The sequence below is a fragment of the Acinonyx jubatus genome, chromosome D1 (genome assembly GCF_027475565.1).
Source record: "Acinonyx jubatus isolate Ajub_Pintada_27869175 chromosome D1, VMU_Ajub_asm_v1.0, whole genome shotgun sequence".
Classification (NCBI taxonomy): domain Eukaryota; kingdom Metazoa; phylum Chordata; class Mammalia; order Carnivora; family Felidae; genus Acinonyx; species Acinonyx jubatus.
Window position 1 is genome coordinate 66,989,198 of NC_069390.1, and position 18,211 is coordinate 67,007,408.

The window sequence follows — 18,211 nt, forward strand, 5'->3', positions numbered from 1 at the left end:
TTCCACAGACTCTGTCCTGGAAGGCGGGGGATAGGTTGTTAACAAGTACCCACCCTCTGCGCTCGCCGAAAACCCACTCCTCACTCAGCGGCCCACCACTTCCCTCGGCTGAACTCCCCCAGCAGGAAGTTACTACTGCAGGCAACCTCTGTGCTGGAAGCCCAATCAGCGCCCGCGACCCGGCGCCTGCCTGACCCGAGTCACGTGTCAGCCAAAGATGGCTGCGTTCAGGCTAGTTGAGCAAAGGTTGGCGTGAACCCCAGCTTGCCGAGGAGGGTTGTGAGCAGAGCATAAGGTAATGGCATTCTGGGGAAAGGGTGCAGTAAATGCTCGGGTACCAGGAGAGGTACAGCGCGGTGACGTGCCGCTCACTTGCAGCACGGGAATGAGATCCACTGACTGGGTCGGAAGAGGGAGGAGGGGAGACGACGCCTACCGTCTCTTCACTTTACATCCTAGAAGAAAAGACCTTATATTTAAATTAAGCTAATAGAAAAAAAAAAAAAAAAGTCTGCGTTTGAATTTAATCCTGGCTTTACTGCTAATAGCCAGGGTGACCCTGGCCTAACTTAATTTTCAGAGGCCCCACTTGGCCCTTTGCCTATCTAAGAGCTATCCTGAGGGCTGTGAGATAGCTAAAGCAAAAGCTTTTAAAAATGTTTGTAGGATTTAAAGGTGACATTGTTTTGGACTTGGATTCATTATGTTTTTGTTTTTATTTTATTAAAAAAATTTTTGAAAGTAATCTTTACACCCAAAGTGGGGCTCAAACTCACGACCCCCGAAATCAAAAGAGTCGCATGCTCTTTGAACTGAGGACCCCCGAGATCAAGAGTCGCATGCTCTTCGGACTGAGCAGCCAGGTACCCCTGGATTTATTGTTAGTAACGCAGATACAAAGGCCTACTGCAGGCTGCTATGGCAGAACTTTTTTGAATTAAGGAAGACTTTTAATAGCCACATGCTAGAAAAAGCTAGTTCACAGAACTCGGAACCTCGTCAATATGCAGAGCATAAAATAGAAAACTAGTCCAGCAGCAGGCTGGACTTTCTAAGGAAACAATTTATTTCAGAACTATATACGTCGTACACTTTCTCAGTACATTTTTTAGATTTTTTTAATATCTATTTTAGAAGGAGAGACAGAGCGTGAGCGGGGGAGGGGCAGAGAGGGAGGGAGACAGAATCTGAAACAGGCTCCAGGCTCTGCGGTGTCAGCGCAGAGGGGTCTTGAACTCAGGAACAGCGAGATCACGACCCGAGCTGAAGTCGGTGGCTTAACCGACTGAGCCAGCCAGGCGCCCCAAATTTCTCTGTATATACTGAATTTCTATATCGATCCACACAACACACGTGCGCCTCCAGCACATAAACAGAATTATTCAAAGTTCCTGTAGGTCAGAGATGGTGTCTGTCATGGTACTATAACCAAGACCCTCAAAAAGTTTGTGTCCAGGAAACTAGATGTAAATTTCTAAGTCTACATTGTACTTATTAATTTTAAATCTAGGGATATGAAATTTCATTTCACTCAACATGTTCCAAATGAGGTCTTATATCTAACAGGTACCCAGCAAGAAATCGGTGTTGTAAATTAATCTCATAGCAAATGTATAACAAAAATCTAATTTCATAAAACTGTGTTGTATTTTGCTGTTATTTCTGAACTTTTGCTTTGAACTCTGCTACCTTGAAATCTTGTTTAATGAGCTAAATCTTCAGGCTAATAGTCATAGTTCACCATCCCCCTACTCTACATTACTAGCTGGCCCTTTAGAGAAAGTGTGCAGATTTCTACTTTAGGGTATACCTGAAAGTGAAATTGATTATATGTTTCTTCTACCTACTAAAAAATACCAAATTCTTTATTCTAAAGTGGTTGTATCCAAAGTGGGTACAGTGTACACTTTGACCAGTGGCACATGAGAGTTCCAGTTACCCAGCATTTTTGCCAGTAATTGAAATTGTGAGGTTTTAATTTAGCCAACCCAGGTACAGACTGATATCTCATGGTGGTTTTAATTTTTTATAATGAGGTTAAACATATTTTCATATTTATTGGCTGTTTGCTTCCCTCTTTGTGAAAGTACCTGTTCAAACCTTGTGCCAACTTTTCTATTGGGTTGCTTGCCTTTTTCTTGATATATGCACTTCTTTACATATTCTGGGTACTAACTGCTCTTCTGTCAGTTATATTGCAGACATTTTCTTCCAGACTGGCTTATCTTTATAGTAGCTATTGATCAACCCAAGTTAATTTTAATCAGTTAATATTGGCTTAATGTTAGCTTTAGGTGTTATGTTTAGTGCTGTTTACAAATTCAGAAATATTTTAAGGATTATAAAGCTATTCTGTATTTCCTAGAAGCTTTACGGGTTGCTTTTCATGTTCTGATTCTATTTCACTTAGAATATATTTTTTGGTATGGTGTGTATGCATTGATTTTTCAGATTATGAATTCAAGCTATAGCTAATTTTTTAATTAAATATTTATGGTATTTATAAAGCTTTTTATAAGCCTTTTTGTTTTTCTATAGATACATATTATTGAGAAATATTTTAATTTTTTAAGGCTCAAGATGAAAAATCATGAACCAGACGATACTGTCAAGGAAGACTTAATTTTCAATATCATAACCAGAAAAATTAACCACCTCCCAGAAGCAGAAAGGTAATTTAATTTAAATTTAATTTAAAAATATCTTTTACCAGGTGGATTTTCGTCATTCGTTCATTATCTCACATTTATTTGATTTGAATATAAACATAAAATGTCAGAAGGAAACTGAGTTCTTTTTCTTGCCTTACTGAGAAAACCCAAGACCAGGAGAGGTTAACTATTTTGCTTGAAGTTAAGGCTAGAATTCATGCCTTTGGACATATCTAATTATATGATAGTGCTCAGTTTTTCCATTTGGGTAAGAGTATAGTCAGATGTGAACATTTATAGACTCATCTAAATAATAGACCTTTAAGATGGCTTTTAAATTGTCTTGTCAGTTTATTTCTAGAACTATGTTTTACAGTCCAAGAGAGTGCCATGTGACACACATGACAAGAAATGCCAGAGAAATGAGATCATGGCTTAAAGATCTATATTATTAAATAGAAAAAGGCTATATAGGAAACAGAGTATCTCTGAAGACAGCACTGAATAGTGCATTTCTATAGCAAGAAGACCTCTCTGAATAGGTTCCATTTAAAGAGAAATTATGAGACCAAAAAGCATGAAGGTGAGCCAGCCTAGGGAGGAGAGAGACACAGTTATCTCAGGCAGAGGGGATGGCATATGCCTAGGCCACAAGGTGGCAAAATGTTGATCATACCTGAGGAACCAGTGTTACTGAAAAACAGGGAAGTGGGCATAAGATTGAAGGAAAAGGAAGAGTTCTAAGCAGGGAATGATGTGATCCAGGTAACATTTCTAAAGAACATTCCAGTTGCTTTGGGGAACTAGATTTAAGGTAGGAGAGAAATTTAAGACCAGTAAGAAAACTGGTATAGTAATGTTGGTAGGTGGTGATGGCAGGGGTGGGGTCATTGGACATGAAAAAGGTGGATTTGAAATACATTTTGGAGTAAATTCCAGATACATTCTTGAGTAAATTCCAGTCTTGCTGCTACTTAGCCCAACAAGAGAGAACCTATAGACCAAGGGCAGCAATAAGAACTTGGTGAAATTTCATAAGCTGTATATCCTACAGCTCTTCCCCCACCACACACACACACACACACACACACACACACACACACACACACACACATTGTACGTCCTTTTGTTGTTTTCCTTAGGGAGGTAACAGAACTTTTCAAGCAATAAAGGGCCTGTGTCCATGTTTCCAGCTCAGTAAGGTAGAGAGCCAGAAAGACTGACATAATAGGTGGTGGCAGCTTTGAAAAAAGCAGGCTATCTCACTGGGACTTTCACCAAATAAGAATGCAGAAACAGTGGGGAAGTAAGCTGGAACTGCATAGTAAGTAAGCTTTAATTTGGAAGTAAAAATTGCTCTCAGGCATTGGCACCTGAACAGGGCAGATGACAGTGTCTCCTTATCTTTGACTTATTTCATATTTTTCCCATTCCTATTTTCTTATCCTTGTTCTCTTAAGTTTGAATCCTCACCTGGTCTTGCATTATCATTAGATATGTTTAATAGGTATTTGAAAAGTCCTGAGGTGTATGAAACTTTAATATCAAAAACTTCACTTTCTGATCTACAAAATAATTTTATGTACCATGTATTTCATTGCCACTTAATTGTGATCTTCTATTTCATGTGTTTCATTCATGTTGTCTAGTTGTTTTGTGTGTGTCTTGCCAAACAGTCATGAGTTTCTAGTAATATAGGCACTTTCTTGGAAAACTGACTTGCAAAGGAGCTACTAGATAGTAACTGTTTTGTACTGAATTACTAACTAAAAAATGTGACTCTAAACCATAAGAAATTAAAATTTGTGAGGCCATAAACTTTGCTATTCAAAAATACAAAAATACGTAGGTCTTTCACTTTCATGGGTTTTCTGTTATTGTTTGGAAAGTTCTCTAGGCTCTCCTCACTTTTTAAATATATCTTGTGTACCCTAAGTTTCTAAATTGCCTCTCTCTTATACTTCCATTACCATTTCAATAGACTTGTTTTATCTCATGCTCACATGTCTTTCATCCTCCAATAATAAACTATGAAAACACTGAAGGTAGAAGATATTTTTTGTCTCCAGCATCAAGTCTGCTGCGTGTAGTAGGTACTCAGTGATTGAATGACAAGCACCATTAGGATTGCAGAGTGACAGGTAAGAAAAGTAATGCCTTATACAATGTAGGAAGCTCAATTAGGAATTCCTAGAAAAACTTTTTAAGATGAGTGTTAACCACAGAAATTAGGGGGCATTGTGTGGGTCGTCTGGCTAAATAAATGAGAAATTTTTAGAGTTTGATGCCTGTGTTGTAGATGGCAAGGCAGGTGGTAGAAAAGTGGTAGGCTAAAGAGTCTGGAGTACTTTCAGTATCCAGCAATAAGTTTAGGTATTATTTTTTTCCAAAACTGAAGAAAGCATGGAACATGCATTTTAAAATTCATACATACCTTGGCTAAAAACCAATTCTACCACTTACTAGCTCAAAACATCAATTTCTTCTTTATTTCAGTGGGTTGTTTGTAAAGTACCTAGCATAGGATATCCCTTAAATATTAGTACTCCTCCACCTCCCTATCCTGATTCTAATCCTTCAGGGTAAAGTGAAAGGAAACCTATTAATTTCACCTTAACGATGCCTTTTAGGTGTCAGGTGCTACTGAAAACAAGACAAATATATCTTTGTATCCATTATCTTCAAGTTATTTACTTGAAGACTGGTGGGGAAGCCTGACAGAGAAGTGTTTGTAAGATAGATCCACCTTATCATCTGTTGTGCTAGAGTTAAGTATTGGATATTGTGGGAGCCCAAAGAAGAGGCATTCACAAGACCCTTCAGAAGCTCTTCCCGGTTACATTGTTGTGGGAAATTTCTATACTGTCTCATGCAAATTCACAAAGTCCATTCAGCAAGATCTAAATGTATCACTCTATCCTTAATTGTTGAACAAATTCAAAAGACCTTAGAATAAAAATCTATACATAAAACATTATTCTAAAAGGTTTTTGTTTTACAGAACTCTAAGGGATAAATGTGGTATCCTGTTATTCCTATAATTCTGTCGTGTTTACACCAGAATTGTTGGGACAGCACACACAAAAAAAGTTACTCTTTTTTTCTCACCATTCAGGAATCTATTTGAACATGGATCAGTTTATATCGGACTTAATGCTGCTCTCTGTGGTCTAATAGCAAATAGTCTTTTTCGACGCATCTTAAACGTGACACAGGCTCGTATAGCTGCTGGCTTACCAATGGCAGTGATCCCATTTTTGACTGCGCATGCATCTTACAAAGGTTTTGTAAATCTACCTTTGAATACAGGTAAATTCGATTTCACTATCACCAGAATTTGCTTTGGTATATATTATTTGCACTTTACATTAATCCTTAAATATTAACACCAGGTTAATATATCTTAGTCGGTGCATGGATAAGACTGAAACTTGCTAGCCTGTGTAAAATGGCAGTTCATATAACAAGTTAGTCTTCTATGCAAGTGAAATGCACACTCATAGCAGTTATAGTTTTCTTTAGCTAAGTTCTTTCCCACAATACTTAAAGAAATATGTGTAATTTTTTTTAAAATGCTTCCTTAGTTTTCTTTTTTCTTTAACGTTTATTTATTTTTGAGATAGAGACAGACAGAGCATGAATGGGGGAGGGTCAGAGAGAGAGGGAGACACAGAATCTGAAACAGGCTCCAGGCTCTGAGCTGTCAGCACAGAGCCCGACGTGGGGCTCGAACTCACAGACCGTGAGATCATGACCTGAGCCGAAGTCAGACACTTAACCGACTGAGCCACCCAGGCACCCCGCTGCCTTAGTTTTCAAAAAAATTGTATAGAGGAAAAAAGGGGGGGGGGGGAAACTGAAGGGAATAAGACCCTTTATAGATTAAATCTCCCAATGCACTAAATGTATATACAAGAATTACAAATATATGGAGACTTCATTTCCTTTTGATTGTTTACCGTATGTGCTGAGTGCTTTCAGTATAAGCATACCTTGGAGATATTGCAGGTTAGCCAGACTACTGCAATAAAGTGAATGTTTTAGCAAAGTCCAGAGAATTTTTTGGTTTCCCAGTGCATATAAAAGTTATGTTTACAATATGCTATAGTCTGTTTAAAGTGTACAATAGCATTATGTCTAAAAAAACCAATGCATGTACCTTAAAAATATTGCTGTCATTTAAGCTTTGAACGAGTGGTAATCACTGGTTACAGATCACCATTCACCATAACAATGTAACAATAATGAAAAAGTGTGAAATGTTATGAGAATTACCAAAATATGACACAGAGACATGAAGTGGGCAAATGCTGCTGGGAAAATGGTGCCTACAGACTTACGCAAAACAGAGTTGCCACAAACCTTCAATTAAAAAAAAAAAATGCATTACCTGCAAAGCATGATAAAATGAAGCACAATAAAACAAGGTATGCCTGTATGACTAATCATGAAAAATTTTTGACTGATTTCAAATAAAAATATTATTACTGCAGGTGATGGTCAGATGGAAGGGAGATAGTCCACTTAAATTCTCTTAAGTGTTCCAAATTGGTTTAAACTGGATGAATATTTTGCATGAATCCCCATGATCACTGTGGAAAGAATTTTTAAGATCTAGGGAAACCTATCACCCAGTGAACTGAACAGACTAAAACTTCTGTTTTTAAAACAGCTTATACTAATTTGGAAATGAATAAAGAATTTTATGAAAAGTCACGCTATATAATATAAAAACAGAAAATGAAGTACAAATCATTTTTTAAAAATGAGTTACAAGTTTCCTGAAGACAGATTACCTCAGGTTTGCCAATACAAGTGCAGAAAGCAGAAGCAGTGCAACTGAGATTATTATATTCAAGTTCAAAACAAATTAGAGTATTTTTCCTAAGATGGTTTCGTTATTCATGGCCATTTTAGGTTATCCATACATATTATACCTTCTAATATGCCTTGTAGATTTGTATTTGCTGCCTGAAAATTGAGTTCTTTGTGACACATTTAAGATAAGCTTGCATTTTTAAAATGTTTGCTTGACTATCATGACCATTTTAGAATTGATTTATTTCCTAGGTGATTTGAATTGTGAAACCTGTACCATAACACGGGGTGGACTGGTTGGTCTTGTTTTTGGTGGTCTGTACCCTGTTTTCTTGGCTATACCTGTGAATGGTGGCCTAGCAGCCAGGTAGGATTCTTTTTTTTCCTCATAATCATTGAAAAACTTCAAAAATATATAAATGACTACTTCTCAAGAATTTGAAAACAGTTCTAGAAATTGATGCCACTATACCTCTTGGGTATATAGGTCCGTAACCTTAATTTGTTTATTGAATGCCAGCTACAAAGCTGCAAACATTACTCTGCCAAGCATGAGAGCTCATTAAAGAAAAATTCCATCACAAAATGGCTAGCTATAAGCCAAATATTGCAGTTATTTTCTGATGAATTCATATCTAGCAATATAAGCTATATGAGCCTTCAAAGGTAAAGTGGATAAAGGGTCAAAAAACCCAAAAGTATGGTTTTAAAGACTAATGACATCAAAGAGAATAACCGAATTACCTTAATCTTTACCTAAACTAGTTTTATCTTAAGACTTCTGGGATTAATAGATATTGTACCATTTGATACAACTGTCTTTTCTAGAGAATTGTCTCAATGTTTTCTTATAGGTATGAGTCAGCCTTGCTACCAGAAAAAGGAAACATCTTAACTTACTGGACTAGAATTTCTAAGCCTGTCTTTAGAAAGATGTTATTTCCCATTTTGCTCCAGACCATGTTTGCAGCATACCTTGGATCTAGACAATATAAATTAGTTATAAAGGCTCTTCAGTTACCTGAACCTGGCCTAGAAATTCAGTGATTGTTAAACAACTTTGTACACAAAAATAAAACTGTAATGTCTGAATAAATGTCTAGTGTATGAATAAACATACATTTGTTAATTTATCACATGAGGTACAGTTCTGGGACCGATAACATTAAGGCTACACAAGGCAATACAAGGCTGAATACCAGTAAGGGCCATCCCTTTAAACAAGAGTGTAACTTCTTTAATTTGCCCAATGTTCTCTTTCACTTCACTTGCTCCACTCCTTTACATTAAGCATATTTTGGTCCATAATACAGGAAAAATAGCCTTACAGCAGTTTTAACTGAAAGCCTCATAAAGAATCCAAGCTGGAATGAAAATGGGAGGCAGGGATGAGGATCAGTTCACTACAGCAAATGTTACTCACACTTCCGTTTTCCCAATTCACTCTTTCCATTGGCATTATTAATCCATAGAAGTTTAGAACGTATTTAACAACCTTCCTCACAGAGGGATCAATTCTTACAGTCTTAAAGATGGTAGGCTCAGCTGGAGCTGATATGTTGATATTGCCAATACAGTGATAGAATGATAGAGTTAACGATTTAAAGAGTCATCTTAATTATCTCTGGAAATCTATGTTCTTGGAAGATCAAGGCAAATTCTACCTCTGAAGATTCCATCTAGTATGGGATAACCCCTTGGGGTCACATACCCAGACTTTTTTTTTTTTTTTTTTAAGCTGTGTGGTGTTAATTGAGCAACTTAACCTCGCTGGTCCTCAGTTTCTTCAACAGTAACCTCACTCAAGATTGGTATTATGTAATATATGGAAGTTGACTAACCCACCACCTGACATAAATAGTAGCACTTAAATAGAACACTCTTCCTATTGCTCCCGGTTTTGTTTTCTGAAATAGCCTCATCTAATATTCCTCATTTCCTAAGACAGATCATTTAAATTTTCTAAGTGACGTATTACATTCCTCTTCCTAAAACTTTTCATCTCATTTCTTTAAACTATTTTCTTAAGTGAAAGCATCTAAATCACCATGGTAACTAGCTACTATCCTTATGTGGCTGAGATGTAACTAGTGCAACTGGAAAACTTCATTTTTACCTTTAAAGTTTTTAGCCACATGTGAGTAATGGCTACAGTACTGAACAGTGTGGATCTAGACTAACACTCCTTTATGAAACAAGCCAATCTTACCAAATAAAGTGTCCTCCTACAACATATTCACAAGCATCTTATTTATTCCTTTCAAATACAGTGATGTATCTGTTATATAATCTTATGCTACTTAATTACATGAAAGGAGAATTTAATTTAGCTTGTTACCTAGAAAATGCAGCCTCATGAGTGAAATAGGCTTTCAGGGTCTCCTCAAAGAAAAGAAAGCAGTACAGCTAAATATTTTTAAATTCAAACAAAATTAACAAAATTCAAAATTCATTTTAAATATTTCAGAAAGATGATGTTCAACAAGTACCGTAAAATGTATTCCCTAACAAATTTATATACAGAATGATCCCAATTACAAAGCAAAAGAAATCTGTATTTTACTATGAATATTCTCTGGGTTAGAGAATTAGTGGTGATTTTTCTTTTTGTTTTTGGTTCCTTTCTGTATTTTCTCAGTTTTCTATAATGAATATGCTTTACTTAAAGCTCTCTAATCTTGGGGTGCCTGGGTGGCTCAGTTGGTTAGGCATCCAACTTCAGCTTAGGTCATAATCTCCATGGTTCATGGGTTTGAAGCCCGCATCAGGCTCTGTGCTGACAGCTCAGAGCCTGGAACCTGCTTCAGATTCTGTGTTTCCCTCTTTCTCTGCTCCTCCCCCACTCATGCTCTGTCTCTCCCTCAAAAAATGAATAAACATTAAGAAAAAAATTTAAAGCTCTCTGACCCAAAATTATATACTTTACATTCTGTCATTTTTATTTAAAGGAGAGTTCTACTTATCACAGCAAAAGTTAAAACTCCTGACTTCAAAAATAAATCCATATTACTAAATTAGACTCCTTAAAGAAAAAGAATGGCGCAATCAACCTGGATAATTCAAAAGCCTCTGACAACTAAACTGGTAACTCAGTACAAATTGTTTTCTTGTGCTGAAACACTTCTACCATAATACCATCTATAAATCCATACAAGAGTTTACAATGGTGTCTGTAACCAAAAAATTACTTTCTAACATCTCCATCCTCTACCATATATATTTTTAGATCATCTTTCCAATTAGTAAAAATGGACAATATAAGCAAGAGACAATGTTATTTTACATCTGTTGCTACAAATCTACTTTACCAAAACTTGGATGGGGGCAGGTAAATGACATGTAAACTTGCTGTGGTCTTCCTTACAATTTAGGGAAATAGTCATTTGTAGCTAAGACCTTAAGAACACTACCCTTAGAGAGCTTTTAATAGTTCAGTTCAGTCATAGTAAACCAACTATTTAAGTCTGTCTTTTACAATTTACTTGTAGTTATCTGGCTTTATGAAAGAGAGAAGGCTCATATTACATTGTAAACCCCAAACTATAGCACATTAAAAGCCAGACGGTCTAGGAAACTGACTGCAGTGGGTATCCAAAGATATAGCATTTGGAGGCACAGTGTAAAGAAAAGTTGGGCCACCAATAAAAATCAAACTGGGCATATTATCCCAACGACGCAATTTTTCAAAACACCATTAGTGACTACATTTTTAAATTAGATTGAAAATTAAGCAAAATAATTTTCAGCAAAAAATAATCTGGGGTCAACAAAACTATAAAAATTATTAAAGTCGATTGTAAACTGGTTTCTTTTTAAAAATTGGGGGAAATGGCTCTAATTAAGAAATCTTGAATGTACAAATTGAGGAAGGTAAAAAGGTAGGAATAAAAACACTATTATCAGTAACCAAAGCAATGAAAAAGGCAAGTTCATGAGCAACAACATTCTATTAACCAACCTATATATTTTTTTAAAAATCAATTTTTCCCTGATACTGCATGATTTATATTCCTAAAGATGGTTACTTTCTGAATAAAATTTAAATCACCTCGTTTAATTTTTCTACATTTCAAAACTGAAAGTAAATGACCATTTTACTACAAACAGATCAGAGCTGAGAGCTATCTGGTACTGTAAGACAATGAGTGACTGCCAGACAGAGGATTGAGGTATTCACGTTCAAATATATGAAAAATACTATACCGGCCACACAAAACATTCTACAAGTTTCTAATGGAGACCCTCCCCTTTCTGATCCCTAGCTTAGAGGGTTAACTACCTGGTTTCTGAAGAAAAAAGTACACAGTAAAATACAGAAATATAAACATTTGGGAGGGTCTCAACACTTTGTATTAATAAGAGTCTGGGGGAAAAAGTAAACACTTAAAAGTATTTCAGTACCTACTCAACTTTTAAGAATCATCAGATTATTTAACTTAAAACTCTGACTAAATTAGTGAGACCTTAAACTAGAACTTCAAAATGCTGAACTAGGTAATCATGTATTTTTAAAGGTAATTACTCATTATCAGTGAGTTATCCACTCTGTTCTATCAAAGGAGTAATTAATCATCACCAACTAGTGTTAATGCCAAATCTTTGGTTGTAGAAATACAACCAGTTATACTGTTGGAACTGTAGGAATATCCATCAGTTGAGTATAAGCCACTACACATGCTCATTGTTACCTGGCAGCACAGGCACTGAATATACTTAGATTACAAGCGACAGTGGATTTAATAAATTTTGTATAATATCATACAATAACTAAATTGTATAGTTATGATAATTCATTCTGGCTATCTCCTACCCCTCCCACCTCTCTGATCTACACACTTCCCAATGAGTCAGTAAGATAAAATGACTCAGTCTAGACCAGACTAAATAATGTATTAACATAATCCAATGAAATGAAATAAAACAATCCAGAGTTTTGAGTGTTTTTTCACACTTGTAATAAACTGGAAAAATGTTTCAATTAAGTAAAACAATCACATTCCGCATTAAAAAAAAAAAAAAAAAAACCACTCCCATCATCCAGAATACTAAAGCCCTTACATAACACTAGAGAAATTTTAATATATAACAGTAGAAACTACAATACCGTTAGAAACCTCAAAATATTCAAGAAAGTGTCAAGTACTCAGAGAAAACTCAAGAAGCCAAAACCTCAGAATCCAAACATCCTATTACCCTGAATTGTAATTAACTACTCACATATTTAATCATAATCAATTTTTTCAGATACACAAGACAAATCAATGCATCTATTTAAAAAGACTACTCTTTATAGTTAAGGACTTTACATTAACTTTTATATTCTACTCAGCAAGGTCAGCCTATACTTCAGATTAGCTCTCAAGTTCCAGGAAATAAATACAAACTCATGATATGATTTGTGATCCCTGATGGCCTGTTTATGTAATTCTACTCCACTAAAATGTAATTCTACAGAATGTGCTCTTGATTGTGTAAAGACTCTATTATTCCTTGATGAAATACTATAATTCTCTTCTCCAATGGTTACAATTTTTAAAAGTTATGCAAGAACTGAGTATCACTCCCATGAAAGACAAAAGGGTATGATTTTGTTCCAAAATTAACTTAGTCTCATGTATTTCTATTAAGTCTTTCAAGGATTCCAGAGAATCTTTTCATATCTCCATTTCTGGAAAGTGAAATCTGGAAAGTGAAATCAGTACAGAAGTAATTTGGGAACTTGAATATGGCATTCATTTTTTTCAGCAGATGCCAAATTTTTGACCGACATGGCTCCCACAATTACTTTGTTACCATCAGTCCAGTCAGTTAACAGGTTGTAGGAAAAGATTCGTTTTTGCAGACACTGCTAAGCTGTTTAAAGAGAAGAGAGAGAGATTAATTTAGTGATTACAAAATGCACAAATATTTAAAATATTTTGAACACTTTTGTCGGATTATATCAGAGGTGTGACGACATTTTAACAAATGTGGACTTTTTAGTTAGGACTGGTCAAGAAAGTGCAGAAACAGTAAGTCAATATGACAGAAATAGGAGGTCAATATGATGTGTTAGTTCAATTAATGTATGAATTCCTGTCACCATCAGAAGGCAAATATTAAAAAAAAAAACTACCTCTTTAATTCTGCATCATTTTGCCATAGAGGCAATTAGGGAAAAAAAAAAAAAGTTTCCCAAATACTAAGTTGTTTTCAACCACTAAAGTAAATAGAGCCAAACCTTAAAATTTCAAAACAATCCTTATTATATTCCAGAAATCTCCTTTATCCAACTACTAATCATTCAGAACACAATTTTCTAAAAATAGTAAGACAACAGTTTCATATTAATCATAACTTTTTTTAATTAACAAGTAGTGAATCGGACACTTTAAGATATTGTTTACTACATACTGAAATAAACAGATCTGTTGTAAATTCAGAAACCCAAACATTTACAGTAAAATGTGCTTACACATAAATATGATCAAATTTATTTAAAGCCCCTGTTAGGTCCTAAATACATGCAATACCATGTAAAAACAAGACCATGAAGTTGATGTAAAAAATGACAAAATCACTAAGTCACCAAAATTAGGGGAAAAAAAAAAAAAAGGAGAATGAAATGGAAACTAAGAAAAGACAGTTAAAATGTAAGTAACCTAAATAAGCAGCTTTAAAAATAGGTGATACTAATCTCCATTCTCAAAAGTTCTTACTCAAGTATTTCCAAAAACTGCCATTTATAAAATGACATTCTAAAAATCTACACTTAGAATTTTCAAAGCATTCCAATTCAGAAAGCTCTGACTACTATTTCTCCCCAGCCCCAAACTTCAAATAATGCAGGAAAAGCAATGACATTAGGAAGAAAATATTCCAAGGGAATGGTATTTTAGAAAAACACACTTACTGCTTCCAGAACCTTTTAAGACCCAAAGTCAGCATTAACAATAATCATTTTTCCTATTTTCATCCATTATTTTCCAATGTCATGTTAGAGATGAATAAATTCTTTGAGCCCATAACTGAAAGATCAACAAACCTGGTTTTATTATGACACCATATTTTTGTCATTGGTACTGCACAAAATTATATACAAAGAAATATATACAAAATGTTCAAGTATTAATTAAATTTCAATTCAAGGCTTCTGTTTCAAAAAGCTACATTTAACATATTCCATAGAGATAGCACAAATTAGTCATTTCAAATAATTTTTCCAACTACTTTTGGTTTGTGTGTGTGTGTGTGTGTATATATATATATATATATATAATTCAGTAGGCACTAAAAATCCATGCAGCTGCATTGTGAGGGGCTTGCTCCTGCACTTAGGTATAAGCAGGTTCATCACTCCAGGTTGTGAGTTTGGCTATTACCCATTCATGCTCAAGTGCAGTAGATGATTTTACAAAATATGCTGTAATGCACTGGAAACCAGAGACCAAGTTAGGTCTCAAATTGTGTTATCTAGCAACAAAACATTTACAGTTGTGCAAGAACAAGGATTCCATTTTTATAACCAAATAACAACAGAACACTTTATGTGTAAGATAACTTACATCTTTGGACTGCTGGAAAATACTTTTTAATTATGAACATTTTAAAATAAAAGACAGCAGAAGCCCTGATATTACCTCTTTTTCCTCATTTCTTATACTACCTTTTAAAATAAAGCAGGAAATGTGGCCAGCAGCTGGTCCCGTCTCTTCTGCCCCAACAGCTGTATCCACTTTAGCACAAAGAAAAACAAGGATGCTAAATATGTATATACTTTATCAAACAGTGATGTTTCACAAAGAATTTCTTAATGCCTCTTACACTGAAGGACACAGTAACTGAATCTATACAATCAGACAATGGATAATACAGTACTTCAAGGGAAGAATATGTCCCATCTTTGGAAAAAGTGTCAATCGTGTTCTTGAGTAGCCAGAACCACTCAACTTTAAAAATTATTTTTAAATAGGACAAAAACCTTTGAAACAAGGAGAGTAAGATTCTTTGTGAAGCCTCACTTTACACGTTTTCATTCACATTTCACAACCTTCAATATCTAATCATACATAAATTTAACCTAAAATTTTAATACAACAAAAGTAAAAGTGTTTAACAATTTATTTATACTCAGTGATAAGGTAATCACTGTGCTGGTCCTCAAAGAAACATTTCATTAACCATTATTACTCCTCCTTCAATAACACAGATATGCATGTTAATTTCCAACCTCTCTAATGGTGAGATATTAAAATCTTTTACTCTGAATACTTTGTATTTCTACATCTCCTTCTGAAAACTAAATGGCATTCCCAAATATTTAAGACATTTCTGTCATCTCCAGCAAAATAACTATCACATTTGTGCAAGCCCCAAATACTTATTGTCAGCCTCTAAAAAGTTGCTCTAACATTGGAATTCCAATTTGCACCTTGTACAACTCGGAACTTCCATTCAACTTCACCTGTTTCACTGTCTCCAAACTGTATCTCTATTAGCAGCTTTCAGTGTACAGTTGGAACCGATGTCATCCAAGGCCATGTCCACACTGGGGACAGAAGAGCTAGGTACACGCAAGTCTGAACAAGGGGACACATTAACAGCTATTTCAACCAGAAGAAGCATCTTAAATACATTATTGACCAGCACAAGTCTGTTTCCAGGGTGGACAGGGCCCAAATTAGATTTCCCCTCCCACCTTCCAAAAAAGAAAAAAGAAAAGAAAACCTCCACACACACACATATTGAGATGTTGCCCATTAAAGTAGACTAAGCAGCAGAGCATGAGCGTTACGTGAAGAGATGGATCCTTACCAGGTTGTGAGGCGGGAACGACTGTTCTGTAACCCCTACAACGGAGCCTGGCAGGAAGGAAATCACCTAAAAAAGAAACTGTCAGAGAGATTTAATAGTCACATGTTATCATTAGGAGTTGGTTACAGTGTCACATTCATGCTTTTAGCTAAACACTTAAAGATTCAATATTACTGTTTTCCTCCTCTGAAATGTGTCCAGTGAAGATGTCCCACTAAGGTGTTTTACATGGTGTAAGGGAGTTGAAAGGGGTAAACGCGGATAAAGAGCAGATTACTTGACCCTACATTTTAAGAGAAGACGACGCCTTCCGGGCGCACGCCGAGCAGAACTCCACCGACACCTTATCCTTGTCCACATGAAGACACACTCCTCCCGCCGAGTCGTCCTCTTCCAGTAGGTCCTGCTGCTGCTTTCCCACGGGCAGAGCGTAGTCATGGTCACCGGCGGGCGAGTCTCTGAAGAGCGAGGTGGTCAGCCGCAGTCCCACGCCGCTCAGCCGGCTCAGCAAGCGAGCCAGTCCGGTCTCGTTGGCTAAGACGGCCCGTAGGTATCGACTCTCCTCCTGCAGTGCCTGCACGCGCTTGCCCAGCTCCCGATTCTCGGCCCGCAGCTCCTGGTTCTCGGCTGCCAGACCCCGGACTCGACTTTCCAGCCCCATCACGTACTCCTTCTTCTTCAGCCGATTGAGACGGGCAGCAGCCGCCGCCGCCTTCCGGGGACTCTTTGTCGCCGCCTGGTTGTTGTCGTTGCCGCTGCTGCCCGCGCCTCCTCCTGGGGACTTTCTCCGCCTCTTTTCGCCGCTGCCACTGTCACTGCCGCTGCTGCAGCCTCCGATGCCGTTTAAGAGCCTCTGCAGCAGGTCAGAAAAGCGCTGCATCTCGGCAGCCGCGGCCTCGTCGTCGTCGTCCCCTCTCCACAGGCCGCCGCTATCCGAGCCTCCGCCGGACGACGAGAGAGGCCCGGGCGAGCTGAGTCCGGGCTCCAGGTGCCAGTCCGGTTGCCGGGGGTCCAAAAGATCTGCCAGTTCCAGCCCGGACAGAAAGTCCATGTCCTCCGTCTCCTCCCCGGGGACGCTGGCGATCGCCTCCTCCTCCATCTCCTCGGGCGAGGGCGCGCGCACGGCCACGCCGCCGCGGCCCCCCCTCCCGGCCTCCAACTCGCCCTCGTCGCCGCGCGGCTGCTTGCGGCCGGGAGATCCGGCCGCCGCCGTCTCTTCCTCCTCCGCCGCCGCCGCTGCAGCCGCCGCCGCCCGGGTCAGGTCCGGGGGCAGCAAGCAGGTCGCGGCCGGCGCCGGACTCTCGCTGCGGGTTGGGGAGTCGCTGCCTGAGACCGCCAGCAGTTTGGTCAGGCTATGCCTCATGGGGCCCAGCGGCGGGCCCACGTAGGCCCCGGCCCCTCAGACCGGGCCTCGCGGGCCCCCAAGGACCCCAGACCCCCAGCGCGGGGAGCCAGGGAGCTGGCCACAGCGAAATGAAGGGGAAGATCCGAGACGCCTCCCGCGCCACTTGACTGGTCGACCCCCCGCGCTGGGGCGGGGGGTGGGGGGGAAGGGATAGGAGATCGAAGCGGCGAGGCCCAACGATGACTCGACCGCGCCACCCAGACAACGGCCTGGCCGGAAGTCGGTTGATCTTACCCCAGCCCCTCCCACGGCGTTTCGCGCGCCACTGAGCTCTAGTATCGCGAGAGTTCAGTAAGGTCCGGAGTGGGAATAATTTCAGCTTTCCAGTGATGTCATAGTAACAGCGGCAAAAATAACAAACCCCGAATTTATCAAGAAGTGGTCTACTCTCTCCGCCCTCACTTCTCAACCCTGCATATTCTAGCTTCCACTTCCAGTGAAACGACTCTCTCAGAAATGATCTTTTAAATACCAAATTTACGAAAAATCTTAAAGTTACCCTGCATGTCCATGGAATTTTAAGACTGGTGATAAAACACCGCTT

At 38.1% G+C, this 18,211-nt stretch overlaps 3 protein-coding genes across 4 annotated transcripts in view; 1 reads left to right on the forward strand and 2 right to left on the reverse strand.

Moving 5' to 3' along the window:
• DLG2 (discs large MAGUK scaffold protein 2) overlaps positions 1–9,944 on the reverse strand; it is a 2,057,646-nt gene extending 2,047,702 nt beyond the window's left edge. Inside the window, exons 1-2 of the mRNA XM_053202597.1 lie at positions 9,808–9,944; positions 373–455 (exon numbers count right to left, since the gene is read on the reverse strand). The gene's annotated coding sequence lies outside the window, so the exon portion shown is untranslated. The remainder of the gene's footprint in view (positions 1–372; positions 456–9,807) is intronic.
• Positions 63–16,174, forward strand: TMEM126A (transmembrane protein 126A). 2 transcript variants are annotated; one of them, XM_053202600.1, is made up of 5 exons: positions 63–295; positions 2,539–2,672; positions 5,767–5,960; positions 7,722–7,836; positions 8,324–16,174. In XM_053202600.1, the coding sequence occupies exons 2-5, from the start codon at positions 2,581–2,583 to the stop codon at positions 8,514–8,516; spliced, it is 594 nt and encodes a 197-aa protein (XP_053058575.1). In that variant the 5' UTR covers positions 63–295; positions 2,539–2,580; the 3' UTR covers positions 8,517–16,174. The 2 variants fall into 2 exon arrangements, with proteins under 2 accessions (XP_053058575.1, XP_014930375.2); XM_015074889.3 differs by having other exon boundaries at positions 70–295; positions 2,574–2,672.
• On the reverse strand, positions 14,478–17,909 carry CREBZF (CREB/ATF bZIP transcription factor). Its single transcript, XM_027039916.2, has 3 exons — positions 16,550–17,909; positions 16,263–16,340; positions 14,478–15,183 (listed from the first exon to the last, which is right to left on the reverse strand). The coding sequence occupies exons 1-2, from the start codon at positions 17,623–17,625 to the stop codon at positions 16,325–16,327; spliced, it is 1,092 nt and encodes a 363-aa protein (XP_026895717.2). The 5' UTR covers positions 17,626–17,909; the 3' UTR covers positions 14,478–15,183; positions 16,263–16,324.
• Positions 17,910–18,211: the final 302 nt, after the last annotated feature.

Coding starts and splice junctions, on each gene's coding strand:
- CREBZF (XM_027039916.2), bottom strand. CDS start 17,625: ATGAGGCATAGCCTGACCAAACTGCTGGCGGTCTCAGGCAGCGACTCC.
- TMEM126A (XM_053202600.1), top strand. CDS start 2,581: ATGAAAAATCATGAACCAGACGATACTGTCAAGGAAGACTTAATTTTC. Junction 5,961..7,721: donor AAATCTACCTTTGAATACAG/GTAAATTCGATT, acceptor TTTATTTCCTAG/GTGATTTGAATTGTGAAACC. Junction 7,837..8,323: donor AATGGTGGCCTAGCAGCCAG/GTAGGATTCTTT, acceptor GTTTTCTTATAG/GTATGAGTCAGCCTTGCTAC.